The sequence below is a fragment of the Condylostylus longicornis genome, unplaced genomic scaffold (genome assembly GCF_029603195.1).
Source record: "Condylostylus longicornis isolate FDR11 unplaced genomic scaffold, ASM2960319v2 ptg000053l, whole genome shotgun sequence".
NCBI classification, from domain to species: Eukaryota; Metazoa; Arthropoda; class Insecta; order Diptera; family Dolichopodidae; genus Condylostylus; species Condylostylus longicornis.
Window position 1 is genome coordinate 1,018,586 of NW_026578022.1, and position 22,602 is coordinate 1,041,187.

Genomic DNA, 22,602 nt, shown 5'->3' on the forward strand with positions numbered 1-22,602 from the left:
TTTGAATTAATTTAGGGCTTTACTGTTATGCAGATCAAATATTTGAGCAGTTTTGTGGAATGTTCTTAAACGAAATAAACATTTTATTTTTTGGGCAACCATAATAAAATTTTGAGAACAAAAAATACAAACAAGTTTTCATAATTTGTTTCTGACAAAAATTTTATTTTGGAACTAATAACATAAAATATTACAGTATATGCACATATTTATTATGTTGCTGTAAAAATTATAAAAAAAAAATTAAATTTTATTCAATAAAATCCCGGGAAACAATTAAGAGAATATAATTGCAATTATACTTCCCGAATAACGTCTTAACTGGTAAACTATGCAATAAAATTACCAAAACAAAAATTGAAAACTTGCAAATAGTTAAAGTTAAGACGCTAGTAAAATGGATATGAACTAATTCTTGTCTATCCACAATTCAAGTTAAGATATTTCTTTGTACTTAGAATAAGTATTTATAATTAGTTCAGTTTTATTAACTTCAGTTTTCGGTTTTGTTAAGATTATTGCTAAAATTTCAAATATCGAGTTGAAAATTCATAGAGGGAATTTAGTAATATAAGAGCATTTAAGTAAGGTGTCTGAACGGATTTAAAATTTCTTACTATAGTGACAGAACCATCAGATAATTAATGTCAAAATAAAAAATTTTACGAGCAATGGTAAATATAGTACTGGTTTTCAATCTGATACTATTCACATTTTGAAATCAACATAAAAAACACTGTTATAAATTTTTCCAAATCAGAAAACGCAAGAGTTAATGGATGACAGTCAAAAATGGATCAAAAATATCTTTCATTTCAAGTTTTTTTTTTTTAAATCAGAGTCAAATATTACTATGACATGAATGCGTCAATTGAGGTGCGTCAATATTGTTTAAATTGAATTTATTTGAAAGCTTGTGTTTACATTACTCTCAAAACTAAAGATATGCAAACAAGGCAGTAGTTAATGTATTTAATATAAATATTTAATATAAATATTTATTTTTAAAGTAAATTAATTTTAATATTATGTGCAAAATTCGTGGGAATTCTGCCTAATAAACTTTTCACCACCATAGATCCATAATACTACTGACAGACATATTGACCAAAATATCAAAACTACAATGTCTTAAGTATTATAATATTAAAAACCTGCAAAAACGTGGTAAGACAGGCACAAACGTGGTATTTAAATTTTTTTGTTATAGGTTTTTAAACAAAATTTTAAAAATCTGATTATAAAGATATTCCCTACCGACTTATTTTGGAATTAATTAAATACACCAAATAATTAAATTTTGAAAACTTCAAACTGAATAAATTGTTGATATATTTGTCACCAGAGTACTCTGCCGGACAAAATTGCTTTTATAAACTACAATATAAAAAGTTCATATGGCGGAACGAATACTTAACTTCAAATTTCAGTCTGCGTATATAGTGTTTAGATTAAAAAAATATTATTTAAAATCGACTTGCGTTTAAAGGTAACTGACTAGCGTTATATATTAATTTGCGATTTTAAATATCTTAATTCGCGTTCATATAGTCGACTTTCAAGTCAAGCTAACAATTTTATTATGTCGACTTCAAATAATATTTTTTCAATCTATACAGTATATACGGACACTGATATTTCAAGTTGAAGTAATTGCTGGAAAATTCAAGACTGAAATAACAGCTGGCACACATCTAGAGTAATCACGCTAATATAGAGAAGAATATCATAATATCGATATTATACGTCTGTTGGTATAAGTTTTTTCGTTATTATTTTGGGTAACTTTCAGAATTAGAAAACGAAGTCCAACATTTCAGTAAACGGCAGTACTATCACTAAGCTGTGTGGAGTATAAAAAAATTCCAAAGCGATACTTTTGAAACAGTTCAACCAAAGCCGTTAACTGTTAAGTATGAGCATACATTTCGGGTAAATTGCTTATTGGGTCTAGAAATTCTAAATTATAAAATATGCAATAAAATTTCTATTTAAGTATTTTGGATGAAATATATGTCAAAAGTGGATTTATTTTTAATTTCAAAATATGAAATGAAACATCAAACAAAACAATGGAAAAGATGAAGCAACAGAAATTATTAAAAAATAACTTTTATAGCCGCAAAATGAAAGACAGCTTTTTTGAATATTTTTTTTTTTGGTTTTTGTTGTGCAACTCAAGCAACATAAAGTTATTACATTTAATACAATGAAAAAAAGTACAAGTGCACAAGAATGTGATCATGTGATGAAATTCAAATTAGATTTTGATGGACAGCAATATTTTTTATGAATATGTAAAAATTTTTTGATTGTCATCTTTTTCATTAAAAAGAAAAACTGAAAATATTTATAATCAAGCAAAAATTCAAAATATTTAATAAAGAAATAAATAGGAACCTACGTATATATTTAAGTAGGTACATACATACATATATACATACGAAAAAAAAGGGAGGGATATTATTTTACATCAGCATTTGCACATGGAAGTACAAACAACATTTTATAACAGGAATTATTGTAATTTTTATATTGAAGTTCGGGATAAAATCTAAAAAGACACTTGAATTGTAAAGGTCTTCAATATATTTTGGAGGTTTTTATTTGTACAAAGGCATATGAATTGAAGAATAGTTAATTAAGATTCTTGTAGACTACTTATCTGAGTGTATGCGAATATGATGGCGCCTACTTCAATGTTTGGTAAGTTAAATATTTAAATTTGAAGATAATAACTAGACTTTCATTTTAACTAGATATTCTTTTATCCAAAAGAGGATAATTATAGCGAACAAGTTTCAATATACCCATACAATTTTATATAATGCATAAAGTGCCAATTTTGTATGTATACACAATAAAATCTAAGTAGTTTGAACATATACATAAGCTTAAAAATATATTAGACTCATCTGAATAAAATTTCAAAAGTAGTCATCTAAACATGTACCTAGATTTAATCTGTGTGACTTAGTACTATTTTAACTCATATTGAAGTAATTATGTAAGTTTACACACATAGCATAATTTTTGTGGACATGCTTACAAAAGATATACACCCTTGAAGATTGAAACATAAAATTTCGTATAATAAAGAGAAGAATCTCTTTAGAGACGTTGGAAACTTAGAAAATCTCGTTAGAAACTCATTTCAGCTAAGAACATTTTTGATACAAATCTTTTATACCTCAATTCGTTATTGCACCTTCAGCTCCTTTCAAGTTATCTCCTCTAAAAAATAAAGAAATTTGTAAAATAAGAATTTTCGGTACCATACACTTATGTACATATTTCCAAAACTGCAAGCTTTTCCGAATTCCTTTAAATGCAATATCAAAAAATAATTATTTTTCTTAACTGACTCTATCAACTCTTGAATTCGAGCATTATGTTAACACCTAAGTGGTTCAATGTTTTTTTGCTTCATTCTAAATGTATATATATGTATGTAGGTAATCTTGGGAATATTTTTGTGTATGAATGAAAGTATTTTTAGTAATGCAGATTATTTTGGAAACAGTATTTTACTTGTTGAAGGGAAGAGTGCTATTTTACAAACCATTGGTTTGACCCAATTATAATGCTTTAAATATCTATGTAAGTATATTGTACATATTTTAATTTTTTATTGGATTATTAAATTCTATAAAAATTTTATTATAAAAATTAAAAAATGTGTTGAATTCAAAAAAAGAAGAATTTTATATGGAACAAAGATTTTTCATTCCTATTCCTACTGCCCATTTTCTTAGATTTTTTTTATACATTCACCTCTATTTTTCTATGATATATTTATTGTAGGCTCTTAAATTTTATGTCATTTTGGTGGTTAAGCAAAAATTTAATAATTTTATTTTCAGATTCCTCTTTTTTTATTATGTACTTATGTGTATACGTATATAAGATTCAAAATGTATGAGATATTTACAGCTGTTGACCAAGTCGCATATAATATAAGTATCTACCTATGTATATTGCAAATAAAATAAATTTGTCGGAATTTCGGGAACATAGGACATGGAAGTAACGTTTAGTATTCAGAGTTAAAATTTTAGTGTCACTATCTTACAATATTGACTTTGAAATGGTGTTTTAAGCAGTGAATGCTGGGATCATTTATAAGGTAAATTGTAATTAAGAAGATAAATCGTAATGTAATTGTAAAAATGTAAGATTTTTGAATAACTTTCTGATACTTGTTCAAGAAATCAAATTTTGTTTATAGGTAAAAAGTTGATTGATAACATGTTATATAAATGTATAATATATAGGTAAAGAGCTTTTTGACGAAAAAAATATTTTCTATGAATTCTGTAGATATATTCATATTTTAATTAATTTTCTTTAAAATATTTTAATAAAATATTTTCAATAAATTTTCTTTACTTACCATGGCATCGTTTCATATCTTCAGTATTTAAATAATATCCTTGGAAACAAGAACATACAATTTGAACAGGATTATCTGAATTACCAGTTTGTACTCGTTTACAATTGTGATCACAACCGCCACGATATTCATCACAAGTCTCATTGAATGGTTGTGGTTCATGTATATTTTCTGAATTAGTATATTCATCAAAATTTTTTCTTTCATAATTAAGTATTTCATTATCAACGTTATCTATTTGTGGAGAATGTGCAACAGTAACAGTTTCTAGAATTTGTGTAGTTTGACTTCCATGCGAATGATTTTCATCATAATTTTCTGTTTCTATTCTATTTTCTGTTTCTTTTTCATGATAATGATGAGTTCCTCTACCATTATGATGACCATTTTCATCCACATTATGATGACCATTTCCATTACCATTTCCATTATCATTTCCATTACCATTACCATTCTCTTCTTCTTCTTCCTCATCGTAATCTGAAAAGTAGAAATTGAAGAAAATGAAAATAAAAATAAAATCTAATAAATATGATTGAATTTTTATCCAGAAAAACTATCTAGATCAAATGTTGTTCAGTTGTAAAGAAGAATTATATAATATATATATATATTTTTTTTTGTGCGCTTCTATATTAAAGATATTGAAGTAGAAATGATAAAAAATTATTCTTCAATGCCAATACATAATAATCTGTATTATGTGTATTGAATTTATTTTCTTATGAAAATCAAAAATGCAATAAAAAATTTCCAATAACCCGATAAAAAAGAAAAAGAAATTCCACTTTTATTAAAAATATGGATTCGATTTATTATTCTTGAATATTTTGAATTTCAATATTTCATATTTAATTTTGCACAGACTTACAAATATAACATTTCTAAATATATTATATCATACTATGTATTGGCATGACACTTAATGGGGATTTTAAAGAATTAAGAAATGTTCTCTGAATAAGCTAAGAATAGTGTAATAACATTTTAAAAATGACTTATATTGTGGTATTTATGAAGAACTTAAAAGTGAGATTGTTTTTAGAAATTTTTATTAACTTATTTTTTGATATGAGGTTCAATCAAGTTCTAAAAGTATTGGGTATTTATAAAAAATTACTTAATAACTAAATGAGTTTGAATTTAAATAATTCACAATGTTTGTTCGTGAGTGTAACATTTTGAGAGAATTTATAAAATGAAAGAAGTTTGGGAAAAGGATTGCAGTTTTGTTTCGAAATCTACAATTTATATAAGACTACGTTAAACTGATAAGATTTACGTTAAACTGAGAACCAAAGATCACGCTGAAATTGAACATGATAATCAACCCAAATAATTGCACCCCTCATTTAATGTATTTTCATATGAGTAATTTTCAAGTTGGTTTAGCAGAATTGTAAAAAATTTTTTTTTCAATTGGAAAAATTTAGTATACTGATAATATTGAATTTTAAAGAGATCGAATATTTGGCGAGTATTGGCTAAGAAATGCAGATGAAATGAGAAAATTGCAAAAGAATGAAAGAGTTCAATATGTTTTAAGAAATAAAAAGAGCTGTAACTTTTTAAATTAAGGCTTTTAAATTATGGAATAAAATATCAAAAGTGCAGGCTCTTTTATTGAAAACTACCAAAACATTTATAAGTAATTTTGATATAAAAATTTCAAATTTGTAATTTTCATTTTCGTACCGATTACATTATATGTATAGTTTGTGTCCTATTTTAAGGTATTTGTATTTATAAAAATGAGTTTATAATAAGTTGTTCATATACTTTCCAGCCTGTATAAACGTTATTTTGTAAATCAAATTAATATGTATATGCATATCTTTATTGAATTTAATTTAGAGTAGAAACAAATCTAAAATTAACAATCAATGTAAATATTCATTTTTGTAATTAAATGTCTACTTTATTCCCATAATGTAGAATTAAGACAAATTTAATTAAAATACAACATGTTGCATAATAATATTGCATAATATAAAATAAAAACTTTTATATGCAATCATTTCCATAATGATACAAAATGTGGAGCATGGTTATGTGTATACTACTTATGTATATTGAGTAAAATAGATAAAAAAAAATATATATTGAGGTTTTTATTTAATTATTGGTTTCCATTTGATTGAAAATGGCGATAGCAGCGGTTTTTTGGGGCAAAAAGCGATTGCAATGTCGTATGTACATATTTATAATGAATAAAGAAATTTTTCGTTTCTGATTTTTTCGTAATATTTAATTAATTATAAATAACTATGTATGAACTTATTTTACATAAATTTTGGGAAAAGAATTGACAAAAATGTAAATTTTTTTATACTGAATTTTGTATTATATAGACCATCTTTGCTTTACTCAGAATTCGTAAAACAAACTGAGAGAAATGAAAAAAAAATTGCAGTTTATTATTAAAATTTGACAAAAATTTTAAATTATAATTAAAAAATGTGATGGTTTTTCAAGGAGAAATAAAATTATTTTTATATCAAATTAAATGTTTTGGAAAAACTATTCATCATAATATTACAGAAAAAATCAAGTTTCAGATATATTACAGAATAATAAGTTAACTTAAAATTATTAAATACGAAGTTTTTGCAACGCATTTCGAGCTCATTTCGTATATATGCATTAAATCTCGTCACACCGCTCTTAAAGTTCACGGAAAAATTTATGTGTCTGTTTTGACTATAGATAATACAATGTATTCATTCATTTTGAATGTTTGTCTAATAAAACAGTCTTACGTCTTCGCGGTCTTATGGAATTATTTTACTGGTTAGAATAGCGGCATACATAGTAAAACAACATATTTTACATAATTGTTTTATTTATTTTTTACATATAAAATCTTGAAACACTTCCAAGTTTAGTTGGATAATCTAAATTTTCACGGAAAATCTATTGAAGTTACTTACATAAATGAATGTTGGAAATTATGAAACGCAATTCATAATCTATTAAAAGAAGAAGCTAGTCTTTTAACAGAAGCAAAATTTTATATTAAAAATTTTATTTCAATAAATGAAAATGCTTCTTCAACTGCATTAAAAATTTAAAACTGAAATCATTTCACTTTAAATTGTATTTTTTTTTAAAAACAAAAAACATTCATGTAATCTGAAAATTTTAAATTTAATTAGAAAATTTAATAAAAATTATTTAAATTTCAAGTTGACATTTTTAATGAAAATAAACGGTAAAATGACATCTTTAAACAATTGTTGACATAATAAATGACAGATTTTATTCTTTTTATCCTTTTAAAATTTTGTCAATTGTCAAATTTTACATGATTAACATACTTTGATTACTTAATTTATTTTGGAACGAAATAGAAATTTATATATACATTTTTCAATGAAATTTAATATGGTTGATTTTAAAAACTTTTTCAAAATAAATTTAATCGAATAAATAGCATTTTGACAATTTTGTTTTTTTTTTTGTTTTTTTACTTTTTAAGTTTTTTTTTCTTCAATTTGTTCTACTTGTTGTCATTTCCCACAAAATTTTTATTTCGAAACCGAGCGGAAAATTAATTTTTGACATTCATTATAATTTTAATAAAATAAATGGGCAATATTTTTATTTATAGTTTTCTCTCGATATTTTAATTTTTCTGATTTATTAATTCTTGTGAAATATATTTTAATAATAAAAAAAAAAAATATTTTCTTCTGTTCATTGGTTTTTTTTTTTTCGGTTTTATTTTTTGCAACCATTCGAATTTTTCTTGTTTCATATTATTATTATTCGTATGTACAAATATGTGCATGATTTTTTGTTTTGTGTTTTCAATTTTATTTTAATATGCATTATTAATGATATTTTAATACAACTTGTAAACATCCTGATTGTCACTTAATTTAATGGGTTCATTTTGACAGAAAAAATTTATTATTATTATTTTTCTCAATTAAAATTTTATATAAAGTCAATAATAATTAATAATTTATAGGTTTTTAATTTTATTAAAAAAAAAAAATCATTATTTATACAAAAAAAAAAATTAAAAAAAAAAAAACAATATGTATATTTTATTTAATATTTTTAATTAATGAAAACAATTGAAAAGGAGATTTAGTAATTAAGTTGAAATTTTTTATAGATCCCGTTTATTATATAACCGTATACAAATCCGATAAATCAGGAAAATACAATAGAATTGAAAAAAAAAATACATAATAGAAAAATTGAAAAATACGTTATTAATTTATGAATGCCTATAACGTTTATAAGCTTACGAATCGACTTTAAAATTATTAATATTTAATTAACGGTTTAAAATGATTATTAAAAAATTTTCATGGACACAGACGCACATATAAAAGAGCTTAAATTTTCATCATTATAGTTGTTAATAAACAAAATTAACACATGGAAAAAACCATTATATTTATTATTAAATAAATTAAATATTGAATTTTCGAAAAAGCGTTTAATTTAGTTGGTTTTATGCGTTTTGTATCATTGATTGTGCTCTTCATAACATCCTCCTTCAACATCAAAAAATTTAAAAGATAGCATGCAAGGTAAGAAAGTATTTTTTCACGAAAGAAAATTTGGTGTTCGGAACTAAACAATTTTGAATTCGGAATATAACTGAAGATTAAGAATGTTTCGAAAATACAAATTCGAAACTTTTTAAATATTATATTGATAATATCCACCTGATTGCCGACGAAATCAAGTTATTTCAAATAAGGTTTTACACTTGATTGCTTGGTTAAATTGTTGGAAAACTTAAATCTAATTTTTTCATTCTAATCAATATAGCTAATTGTTAATAGAAATTTTGTAATGTACTTACCATCTCCATCATTATAATCATCACCATTTGATGAAACACATGTTGGATGTTCTCCAATCCAATTTTTCTTACTACAATAAACAGCATTTATTTCTGGATCTTCGAAATCATAATTATTATTACATCTGTAGAATGCAACTAAGAAAAGTTGTCCGCCCTTTTTACGTCTATTAAAACAAGAATTAATAAAATTCATTGGGCATTAATAATTTATCAAAAAATCGTTTTAATTATTTTCTTATACTTATTAAAAAAATATATTACATATATTATTTTAAAAATTTACCTGTCATATTTAACAACTTGTCCATTATCTATATTTGGTGCTTTAACACGTGCTTGAACACATGACATATCGAGTCTTAAGGCAAATTCTCTGGTAATAAAATTATCTTCTTGAATATCATGGAATTTTTTTCTTGTCGTTTCTGGTACATGATTTTCACCATTACCAGTTTCGCCAGATTCAACTAAAAAAAAATTTTTTTTTGTATTATTAACTACATATTTTATTAAAATGAATTTTATTTTTAAAAACAAATAATAATTGATGTATATGTATGAACTTGTATCTTTTTAGGTGTCCGTGTGTTACATTAAAGAACATTTCTTGAATTAAATTCTTGAATAAAGTGGCATGTTTATGGTGTATCAACAAACTATTGGGAATTGATTATTGGAAAATTTAAATCCAAGTAAATAAGATTTATAATATAACAGACATCACATTTTAACGTTAAGAATTTTCTTGCAAGCCCTTATTAAAACAAATACTAGTACCATACTAGCAATTTAAATTTAAATGTTTGTTAACAGGTCTGCTTATTCCACCATTTTTATTTCTACTGGTATTATATAATCTTCTAAGATCAATTAATTAAAAATGCTTATTCAAATAATTTTAGTATTCGATTTTTCGAAAAAACACATGAGAGTTGTTATATTTGTTGTACATAATATTATATTTTAAAACGATATGTAAAAGTGATTGTTCTTTAAAAGCAATAATATGATAGACACAGTAAATAATTTAGTAATAGCTTAGGCAATTAAATTTCTATTATTGTATAACTTGCTTATTTTCATATTGCTAAACGAATCATGTATCCTAAGTGAAATTATAAAAAAGTATAAACCAGTTTATTAAGAGCTAGGTTAAGTTTCTTAAATTAAAAAAAAAAAACTTTTTTTCATAAAAGCTAACTTAATAAATTTTAAATAATAATATGTATAAAAAACATAAAAATTTCAAATGTTATGCTTACATAAGTACATATGCAAAATTTTCAAAAATCATTATGTAGACAAAAACTTAAAGTCCTTAAGTACCTATGAGTCCTTTTATTTAAATTTCTAATTTAATTACTTTATAATATACTTAGTATTATACTATTAACCTATTAAACCCATCATAGAAAAAGCCAAAATCAGCTAAATAAAAAATATTTAATGACATTTTTTTTCTATAGCAACATTTTATTAAAAATTCTTAAAATAAATATCCTGTGCATTGTAATGGTATGCTGTGTAATGTTGATCACAAAAAAAAAATTATAAGAATGCAATATTATCATAAATTAAAAATAATTTTCTTTATAATTTAATGCTATTATTCAACTTGAAAGGATATTATATGTGTATGTATTGTGTATGTGAAAATAAAAAAAAAATTGCTGATGTATAATTATTTTTAAAAAGATTTTCATGAAAAAAAAAATTAGTGAATTTTTCACTACTTGCATATCATGACGTGTTAACTATGCAACTATAAAATGAAAAATTAAATCGACCAAACTCATGTATAGTAGAATAGCGCATTTTCGTTTAATCTTTAAGTCAAGATTTTTTGTTTGAAATGATGCTTTATCGAATAGTTATTCTTTGTGCTGGAGGGATAGGTATATTTAGGTCCCTGAAAAATTATAGTATAGCAACCATCTCAAGCCGCGAGACCTCCATTGAGATTCCTAAGCCCCTTCCAAAGCATCTCAGCCACCACCTCGCATTCACAAAATAAGTGTTCCATCGTTTCGTCCTCTTCTAGACAAAAACGGCAGGCCTCGCCTTCCACCGTGCCCATTCTTTTCAGATGAATCATGGAGGGGCAGTGGGTATGAGAGTGACCACTGAGGACACCCACCAATGGTCTCAAGTCCTATGACCTTTTAAGAGTATGTATGCAAAATTATATGAGTTGGAAGTCTTAATAACTTTAAAAAACTTGAAGATATGTAAAAGTTTTATTTTACAATTATAATTTTTACATTATAAAATTAATTTGTTTACAAAACTGTAGCTTTTATCTTAATGTTTGTTCCTATATCTTGTAAACAGACAGACAGATAAAATTAAACTACAGTCTTTTTTTTTGCAAAATTTCTCGGGAATGTGATAAAAAGTAAAAGAAAAATGCATATATTAAATTGTAGAATGAATGTATGAAGAATAAAATAATTACATACATATCGTATATATACATACAAGGAAGGTACGTAGGTAATCCTTGTACTTTAGAAAGGAAAATGCAACTAAAAATTTTCCAGTTGAAAAATACTTAAAAAAATATAATAATAATAAAATAATAATGATTCTGATGATGATAATGATGATATTTATAATGACGATTATGTGACGCAAGACATCAAAAAGATGAAAATAACACATTGCAATCATTAATTCAACAAGAACTACATGTACATACATACATAACTATAATTATTCACATAATATTAAATGCATTTATTTCTATATGCATACCCATACCAGATTATATGTACATTATTATAGTTGGGCTTCAACTAAGTATACATGATATTGCAATAAAATTGCTTCTCCAATGTAAAAAGAAAAATTCAATAGTACCACACTTTGCGCCATGCTATACTTTTCGATTGCTTTCTTTTTGGCTTTTAATTTTCTTCCTTTTGTTTTTTTTCTTTTTTTTTGATAAATTGATATGGCATTGAAAAATTACAATATGATGTTAAGTGATATTATCACATACAAGCTTACATATTATTGTATTGGTTAGATTGTATAAAATTTTAAGTATTCAGTATAAGTTTGTTTGATTATAGCTTATAATCATAGAATAAAATTGAGTTAAGTAACAATATTATTTTAATAAGGAAAGTGAACAATAATTATTATTATTACGGTATACAGGTTGTTTGTATTTTAAGAGATTTTTAATTTTTCAATTATTGTGTAAACAACAAGACTGACGTGAATTAAAAACTAACAGAAAAAACTGTTATATAAGAAAATTTGGTTATTGAAAATTATTATAATTCTCAGTCTAGATTTCTAGAAGTTTAATATCACTACCTTTGTGGCTAAAACAACTCGTATATTGCAAAACCGTGATTTCCAATTATTGGACAATAAAATTTTATTTCAACTTCATTGACGAAAAGCACCCCAAATTGCCGAAAAGGATATTTAGTGATAAACCTTTATGTAATCTTCAAAAGTTTACATCTTCTACTGCAATAAATCTTTCACAGTCATCAAAGGTTTCAATTAAAATATTTTGTTTTGTAGCAAGAAAGGGTTAATATTTTTAATTTTAGTGTAGTGCATTAAGCGAATGCGAATGGAAAAGCGGGAAATAGTAACTGATAATCAAAACTGCTTATAGAGTAACTTGAGAATCATAACGCGAAATTTGTAACAAGTATATTTAAATTTTTTCTACAAAATCCATGTTTTATTTCGACCTCATTTTTGAAAGTAAGCAAAATTTTGTTCTCTTTATAAACACTCTGTATTTTAAAAATTTAAATAGCAATTACTTATACCTTAAATTAGTAAATTCCAAAAAAAAAAAGTATAATTAACCTTTCAAGATTATTTAAGAGGCAAAAATTGAAATTTTTTTTCTTGTAACAAAGTACATTCTTCTAATAAACTGTAAATAAAGCTTAAAATATGCAATTTCAAGATTTATATTTTATCCTTGAGATTATGTACATATTTCAAAAAAAGCTAAAAAATTAAAAAGTCAAAAAGAAAATAAGGATCTACATTCTTAAAATAAGTGACAGCTCGGTTTCATTATAGTTTTCTGAGGAAAAAAAAAACAGAAAATAAAATTTCCTTGTATGTTTGTATATGTACTTAATATGAAGTAAATGTATAATAATTAATAATCAAGTTATTGGTTTTAGCACCAATGTGTTTCTCTATATTACTGTTGTACTCGTATGTGTATATTATGTATAACTGCTATTTGTGTATAATTTTCAGAAAATAATATTGGTTTGGTTAGAAAATTTATGTTGATACTTATGAAAATTAATTATGTAACATAAAACTGAACATAGTTAAGAGTTCATTTATTTTAGAAAAATTATTGAAAAATAAGTGAAATAAATCTTTTTTTTTTTTAATAATTTGTTATATAGTACGAATTTCATTTTTAATAATTACACTTTCTCCATATACAACATTCATGATTTTAGTAGAAAAACCATAATACAATTGAAAGGTTACTATAGAAATTTAAACATATACGTATATTCTGTTGGTTCGAATTGATAACAAATTTTAGTAAATTTTCAAAGATATTAAATGATTATTAATTAAGTTATAGGATTTTGAATATTATTGCGAAAAACTTGGAGTAGTACGTATTTTATTTACTTTTCTAAAGTTAACGGTATGTTTAAGAATAAGATGTAATAAAATAAAACATATAAGAGTCATGTAGAGGTGATATGTTTTTTGATAATCCTATAAAATTCGACGACTTTATCAAATTGAAGCTGAAGTCTCACGGTTGTTCTTTCGTGCTTAAATTTTTGTAGCTGTTCTCATGACTGTATAATTTTTTTAAAATGTTTTAATATGTTATTGTAATTTCATTGCTTATGCTATTCTGGCTTGTCATTTTTCGAATATTTTTACGGCTCCGCAAATTTTCTATTTTTTGGCTGAAATTAAATATATCCTACAATATATGTTGATAGAAAGTAATTTATTAGCCTCGTAAATTTAGTTCTACATTCATGGACTTTATGATGTTATGTAATGAGATTAAAGGTCAAAAGTTCCAATAAAATTGTTTCAATAGTGGTTCTCTCTTTAATTTGCCATTCGATTTTAGAGTTTCCTTTATGTTTACGGAAAAAATTTTTTGTTGTACTGATTCATAAAAAGACTCAACGTTTTCTTATTAAAAATTATCCAGGCAAAAATGCTTTGATTTAAAGTTTTGTCAAGATGAGACCATTATAATTCGCAATGCTCGAAAATTGTCAGACTTAATGCAAAACTAAGCTTCTAACTCTAAACGCGTTCTAAGTTTATAAGCTCTAACTTCATAAACAAATTCTATATCTTAGAAAAAATATGTGGTATGGGGTTTCTGATATTTAATTATCGTCTAATAAATCATCAAATATGAAGAATCACGTCTTTACTTTTATTTATGATTGGCTCTTATCACATTCGATGTATTAATAACGGATTGTAAAACTTAACATTAACAAATTTCAGATTTAATATAGGCTTGATGTCTTTTAAAAAGTATATCAAATATTAATACAGAATTCATCCTTTAAGGAGTTCTCATCGTTAAATTAGCTATACAAAAATTTTGCTGTCTTATCCTTAATTATGATATTATCCAACTACTTAAATCAAATTACTCATTTTATGAGGGCAACCATTCCTCATTACCAATTACGAAAGTTTCTTTAAAGAAACCAATTACGAAAATATCATGTATTTATTTAGAATTATTATAAGATTTGAAAAATGTGCCCTTAACCATTTAAAAAAAAACTTATCTACAAGATCATAATATAATAAAATTTCTCATTAAAAAATATCGAATTCAAAATAATCGAATTAAAAAGATAATACAAAAGGCTCATACATACTTGTAAACCTTATATTCTATGAATTATACAAACATAATACATATTATTACTTATGTAATAATATTTATTATAATTTCTCTTATAATATATATGATATATGTATATTCTAATATAATATTATGACATATATGAAGGTGCATATATAAATTACCTGTAATATTATTACTTGTATGTATGTATGTATTTAAATTTTTTATTACATAAATGGGCTTAAAATGAACAAGATTCCATTAACCAACATAATAATATTTCAAAAACATATATAAATTTGCATTTATAAACTTTTATCAGGTGATAACATTCGATTTATATAACAGATTAACTCTTACTTAAATATTTTATTAAAGAAAGTTCCTTATAAAAGTATAATATTCCAAAAACAAAAAAAAGGAAAAATAGAAAATCTTAATATAATAATATTGTCTAAAATAAAAATGAATAAAAATAAAATAGAAAACATGAAATAAATTTATTAAAATAATATTATGTAATTCTAAAGATTTTCAGAAAATTTTTAATAAAATCAAAATCCTGGTTCCCAAAATATACATATACTACGTTATGTACATAATGTATACATGTGTCTAAATATGGAATAAAGGTTAATCATAAGATCTCTTTTATCCTTTCTTTGAAATTGAATATTTACGAATACATATATATGTATATGTATACAATTTTCTATATATGTATTATCTGTGTATACAGATTTTGTATTTTGAAAGGATTTAAGAAAATCCTTGCATTTAATAACAACAAATAATATTACATAATATAAGAACAAGAGAAATGAAAAAATCTTCATATTTACAGGAATTTCATTATTAAACTTTTATCCTATTATTAGCACTTGAACCAGTATATACATACATATATATGTATGTATTGAAAAATGACTATAAATATTAAGTAATAACTTTATTAGTACATTTTATAAATAAAATTTTTCAAACTTTTTATATATTCGTTTTTGTCCAACATGTTAGCACGCTTGTCACTGATCAAATCATTTTTATTTTCAATACCATACTCGAATTGTGTGATTGATTTTTTTTATTAAATATTGTCAGTCAATTAATTTCAATTTGCAAGTGCCAGAGGGCTTACATTTCAAACTAGTCATGTTTCATTTTTTGTTTTAATAATTTCTGGCCTCTACTGTTAAAAAAATTATTATGAATTTAGCCATAAATTTAAAGCAATTCATACATTTTATTTTGGAATTTTAATTTGGTTGAAATTAAATAGTTAATTCGATTGAAATTATTATAACGGTAAAATAACTCAAAAATTGAGTGTAAAATAATTCGAAATCAGAGTACCATTGCGATGGGAAATTTTGATCTTCATTAATTTCATAAATTTCGCCTCAAGAATTATCATAACTAATTTCATTAATTTGGTTTTCAATTTATTTTTTAGAAAGAAAAAACTTTACCTTGAAAAGAGTTCTGTATCATTTCACTTTATTAAATGCAATTTTCTTATTTATACACTTAAAAATATTGACAAACACCAAATTTACTAATAAATTTAGTAAAAAATTTTGCCATTTTCATTTAAGACCGTGTAATTCTTTGATTTATACACTAAGTTTCTGTAATGCTTAACAATTTTACCTTCTTTAGGTCTATTAAAGTGCTTATAAATTACTTATAAATTCTCATTTAAAATGAAATGTAAAAATACAAAATTTTGTTTTTAATTATAGAAAACAAGCACTTTAGATTGCGTTAACATTTTTTCCCTTTTAATAGAATGTGAACGAAAATATGAATGTTGTCTATCCTATTAAGATTTTATAGATTGTCTCTGGCTTTTTGGAGACAGAAATAAAAAAAAAAATTTTTTTAAAACGAATTTACTTTTGACATTTTTCTCAAAATATGAACTATAAGGAATTTGATTAAATGTCTTACATATAAGTATGTGTACTTTAAGTGTGTTAGTATAGTGTGTGTTTTTTTTTTAACTTTTTGTAATTGGCTTGTGACACAAGAACACTCTGGTTGCTTAGGAATAAATGAATCACAAGGTTGTTTTCAGTTTTAGTTCTCAAAGTAGAGTTGAGGCTTCCATGACGGAAGTGAAAATTTTGTTATTCCGGGTAGTTGGGAATAAATTCTTTGGGTTAACGTATATCGATGGGGCGTTCTTAACGCTTTAATATGCTGCAAAATGAAATGTATATCCGGTGTCTTCTTACTAACTAAAAGATTATACGAATCTAAAAAAAAAAAATTCTTGTACAAATTTTTTATCAGAATTTTTGTTAACGTTTTAAACGCATCTTTAAAAAAAAAACTACTTTCTTCCAGATACTACGGAATGGAAAAGTCTCCTAAACTACGAATATGTTATGCATGAAGTTTAATTTAACAATAACCTTTCTTAATTACTTAATTTTTTACTCTGGTATTAAATCAAATAATCAATATTTATTTCTTATTTAAAAATACTTAATTTCCAAATCAAATTTTCAAAAGTTCCTATTGCTTATGTGATATATGCCTCATTTTCAGTTGATCGGTCTTAATTATAGTATTCAGAGAAATACTGAATACCTTGTATAGATCAATTTAAACTATTTTATATAAATTTTCCGATTTGCAATTTTCATTATTATCTACATCCTTATTCAAAAGATGACCGTAATTTGCAACAAATAGATTTCCGTAAATTTGATATGTAGAAGATAATCAAGAAATTTTCCTTAATAATAATTTAATATAAGGATGTTCTTTTATATATTTCTTATATTTGTGTAAAATATCCTTATATCAGTGCATAAACATGTCATAATATTTTTTTTCTTTTATTTTTTTTATTAATTTTATTATTTCTATCAAAAATAATCATTAATGTTACTTTTTTTTTTATATACGAAAAATGGATTTCAATTACAAAATTGCCTATATATTTTTTTTTGTAAAGAAAGTCAGAAGCTTAAAAAGAGATTTTAAAAATTTATTGAAACCTTAAAGGATTTTTTTTTTAAATAATATTTAAGGATTTTTTTTTCTTGTTCATATAATTTAGATTTTCAGTATTTCTAAAGATTTATTAAGATTTTATATTTTATTTATTTATTTATTTGTATTTTGTATTTTATTGCAAAATAAAAGATGATGGTGGGAAAAAAAAGAGATGATAAATGATACTTTCATTACTTTCATATTTTTTATTACCTATATGTAATAATATGTATATATATATACGTGTACGCATATAAATATTAGGTATTTTCATATAAGGAAGTAAAGTATATGTAGTCGTAGGTATTATGCATGTGTTATAAATATTATACAATACAAATGTGGTAAAAATGAAAAGGTTTCAAAATGAGCACATTTAAAAAAATTTTGAACTGTAATTTTATATACGGGAAGTATCTCATTTATTGTTCTGTGTCCTTGTGTATTCCTTAAGACCGTTGAGAATACTCACTCATTTCAGAAATCTTAACTTAAATTGTAATCCTACTAAGTATGGAAGATTTTTATTCTTGCGAGCAAATCTTAAATCGATTCAAATAATAAATCGTATTTGAATTTTTTCTATATAAAAGCGTTTGATAGTTTATTCAAGTTTTGGGTAATATATCAGTTAATTTCTTATATTAGATTGATCTGTGTTATAAAAATACTGTAAGGTTTTTAAATGAATTAAAGAAGCCAATTATCGAACTCAAATGAACTTTTTAAGCCTATCAAGTCGAATAATTCCGTATATAAATTATATTTTCTTATAATTCATATAGGTGTCAAGAAATACTCTCATTTTTACTCTTCTAATATTTCATGTTACTTTTCTTGTGGGTTAGGGAGCACACACACGTTCTTTTCTTTTTACAAATTATTCTTGTTATTTCGTATAAATAAAAATATTGATGATAAATTTTTGAATTTGAAGTAAAATTCTTAAAAAACTGAGAACTCCTTTGTGTATTAAATTTGAAAGTAACATATCATTAATTTTAAAATATTAATGACAGTTATAGAATTTTCATTTGTAGAAATATATTTTTCTTCTTCAAAGAAATTTTAAAATTTAATATTGAGAATCATAAATAAATTGTGTGCGTTTGTAAATGTAAGGAATTTGTGAATTATAGGAGAAGAAAAATCATTTTTTTTAATAATTTCAAAATATTTCTAATTTGAATTAGAAAAATTCAAGAATTGCTTCTAGCAAGTTACAAAAAATGGAAGACGAAAAAAGATTTAAAGTATGTATAAGTGAGGATTTTCTAAGGTAAAATCAGTTTATTTTAAAATTAAAATAAGTGCATATAATATTTATTAAACGGAGAATGTTCAAAAATAACCAATTATTGCCTATTAAGATGAGAAAAATTTGTTGGTCATACAGAGTATAACAAAACAAACTTAGCATGATTAATTTGTCACTGTTAAAATTAAATTAGCACAAATGAAATCGAAAATGTGTAATTAATAAGGATTGAGTGCACTAAAGCAAATCATTCTGAAAATTAACACCTAGAAATAAAAGCTTTATGTCGTGTCTAGTCTATGTGACGTGACGAGTTCATTTCAGTTCACAAAATTTTATCATAAAGTTTAAAATATTGATTTAGCTGTGTCAGTTGGATACACTTAATTTTATGCTCATATTTTTTAATTATCAAGTTACTGTACAGCGGATTTCAAAAAGTGCAAAAAAATTTAATTTTTTTTTTTTGCACTAGTTTCAAGTGACGTGTCGGTTGTACAATTCAGAGTTTTTGTTCCTTTTCTTTTTGTTGTATTCTTAGGGTTAAAAATATTGTTAGGCCATTTTACACTTTAAAATTAAAAAAGCATTATAATCAGCATTTTAATTTTATTTTTTCCAAGTTACGATAACACAACGCCGTATTATATGCAATTCTAAGGAAAGGTGAAAATATCTAAATCTTACCAATATAAAAATTTTTAACAAAAAATAAAGTTGAAATAAATTTAAAATTTTAGAAAATAATTTTCTGCTTAAATGTAATTTAAATTTAATCCTTAAAAAGGGTTAATATTTTCATAAAATTTTAAGTGTCTATGCATACATGGTATATGCATACAAATAACATAAAAAAATGTGGGAAATAAAAATTGACAAAATACTTTTTTTTTTAAGATATAAGGAAATAACAAAATACTTTTTTTTAAAGAAATAAAAAATTTGATGTAGTCAGGACACTGACCGAAATGTGTATTGTCTAGTTTAGTGAAAGTGTCGGAGAAGATTATGAAAGTGACTTTTAAATACTTCTTTTAAATTAAAGGACACCAGAAAGTTTTTAGTTAACATGCTAAGAAAAACGTAAATTTGATTCTTAGTAGAGTTACAATTTATGCCATCCGAATTCCCTGAAAATTTCTTGAGTTACTTTTGCTACCAAACAAAACCCAAATATTAAATTTGCAGAAACGGAAAGCTAGTACTATACAAATTGATTAGTGCTATCTTGTCATTTTTCCGAATACGAAAATCGTTTTTGCAAAAATCGAATTATATAGTAAGATCTCACTCTCCGAGGCTTGACATATCGCGAAAGTTGATCAAACTGTCTCACCTTCAAAGTAAACTCATATATAAAATTTTAACAAAACCAGTATACCCGAACTTGAGATATTGATCTGTACTAACAGACTGACAGAGAGAACGACAGGCAGACAGACAGGCAGACTGACAGATAGACCGATAGAGAGAGAGACAGACAGCCCTCTAAAAATATTTTAATTACGCTTCCTTATCATTGAGAAACGCATTTCTGCCGAAAATTTCACATATGAAATTTGTTGTCATCACATAATCTCCCTTATTGTATGCAATGCGGTCGGTAAAAATTATTATTTAAGTAACATTTAAAACTTTAAGTACATTTTTCATACTATGTTAACTATAAACTGTAAAATTTTTATTTCTATAGTAATAAAATAAGAAAATCCAACAAATTTATATTTGCTCTTCCGTTTTTAATAGGATTTTAAATATTAAAAAAAAAAGAAATTGTAAATAACATATACATTAATACATAGTTATATACATACATAGATAATATTATTATTTTTAATCAAATTGTGTAGTTTTAGTATGACAAAAACATTTTTTTTGTGAAATGTGAATTTTATGAAATCAAAATGGAAAAAAAGGATCATAAGAAAGAAATTTACAACTTTGTATACACACTTTGAAAAATTTTTTAAAATATGAATGATTGAATATAATATAAACAATGGAGAAACTACATTTTCATTAAAATTATTAAGAATTTTTTATAAAAGTAAATAAGGATAATTTATGATATTAAAATACAAAATATAAAACAAAATTCTAAATGGAGCATTTATTATAGTAGCAAGCAAATTTTCATAAAAATATTTTATATTTTTGTAAAACAAAAACTCTACTCTTTACCACATAAGATTCATAACACATACACATTTCATTTAAAAAAGGTAACTTATTAAAAATTTTAACCCTTGCATACCATCCATAGTGGTAATTGTCGATAAAGTGTCTATGGTGGTTAATAAGTAGAGTAAACAAATTTTAAATCATATTTAAAAATTTAATCATATTTAAATGCTACCATTACTTTTGGCAAATATTCGTTTTGATTCCAACCGTAAGTCGAATAGTTCAAATGATGTAAGAATTTAATATATTATAAAAAATTTTGCCTTACAAAACTTTTCTAAATAAAATTTCGCAAAAATTAACACGAAAAATTTAATTTTAAAAACAATTTTAATTTCGGTAATGTTTTATTATCAGGATCCTGCTTTAATATTGTTATATAAATAAAAAATGTTATACAACATTATGCTATACGAAATATTGATGATTTGTTTTTTTTCCCGCAAAAAGAATAATTTGCTACTATTAGTTTTCTTGTTTTCTATTTCTATTACTAATGATTATTCTTTCAAATTTATCTTTCCTAATCTATCTTCCCGATTCTTGATCTATGCTGTGTACATTTGCAAAGAAGTGAATAAATATGTGATAGTGTTGTGTAACATGTCATCTGTAAGCTCCATAAAATTTATTAGAATAATATTTGATTTGCCGAAACTAATTTTTTGTTTAATTTATTGTGATTAGAATATTAAAATCCGAAAAAAAATTGTCATTAATGGCCAATAAATTTTAAAATAAATTTTTATTATTACAATCAATTGCAAAATATTCAATTTTTAACTTATTACAATGCAATTAGTTTCGGCTAATTTTTAATAAATAGAAAAATATTTCCACATCTACTTACAAAATTTCCTTAAATTGGAAAATAGTAATTACGAGAACAAAGGTTAAAAAATTTTCTCATTTATAATTTTTATTACTTCAAATTAACTCATTGAGATTAAGCAATTCTAGCAACAGATGTCTAACAACAATTATTTTCAATGACACAAAAACAAAAAAAAAAAAAAACAAAGGAAACAGAAATGGGGGAAAAGCTAACAAAAATTGTAATTAAATTTTAAAGAGCTTCGTGT

General features: G+C 23.9%; 1 protein-coding gene across 1 annotated transcript in view; it reads right to left on the reverse strand.

Annotated features, from left to right (window-relative positions):
• Positions 1-22,602, reverse strand: part of LOC129611584 (fibrillin-2) — a 105,814-nt gene that overhangs the window by 64,566 nt on the left and 18,646 nt on the right. The window contains exons 4-7 of the mRNA XM_055524792.1: positions 9,505-9,688; positions 9,219-9,385; positions 4,766-4,873; positions 4,394-4,717 (exon numbers count right to left, since the gene is read on the reverse strand). Of these exons, the coding sequence (XP_055380767.1) occupies positions 4,394-4,717; positions 4,766-4,873; positions 9,219-9,385; positions 9,505-9,688 (783 nt within the window). The remainder of the gene's footprint in view (positions 1-4,393; positions 4,718-4,765; positions 4,874-9,218; positions 9,386-9,504; positions 9,689-22,602) is intronic.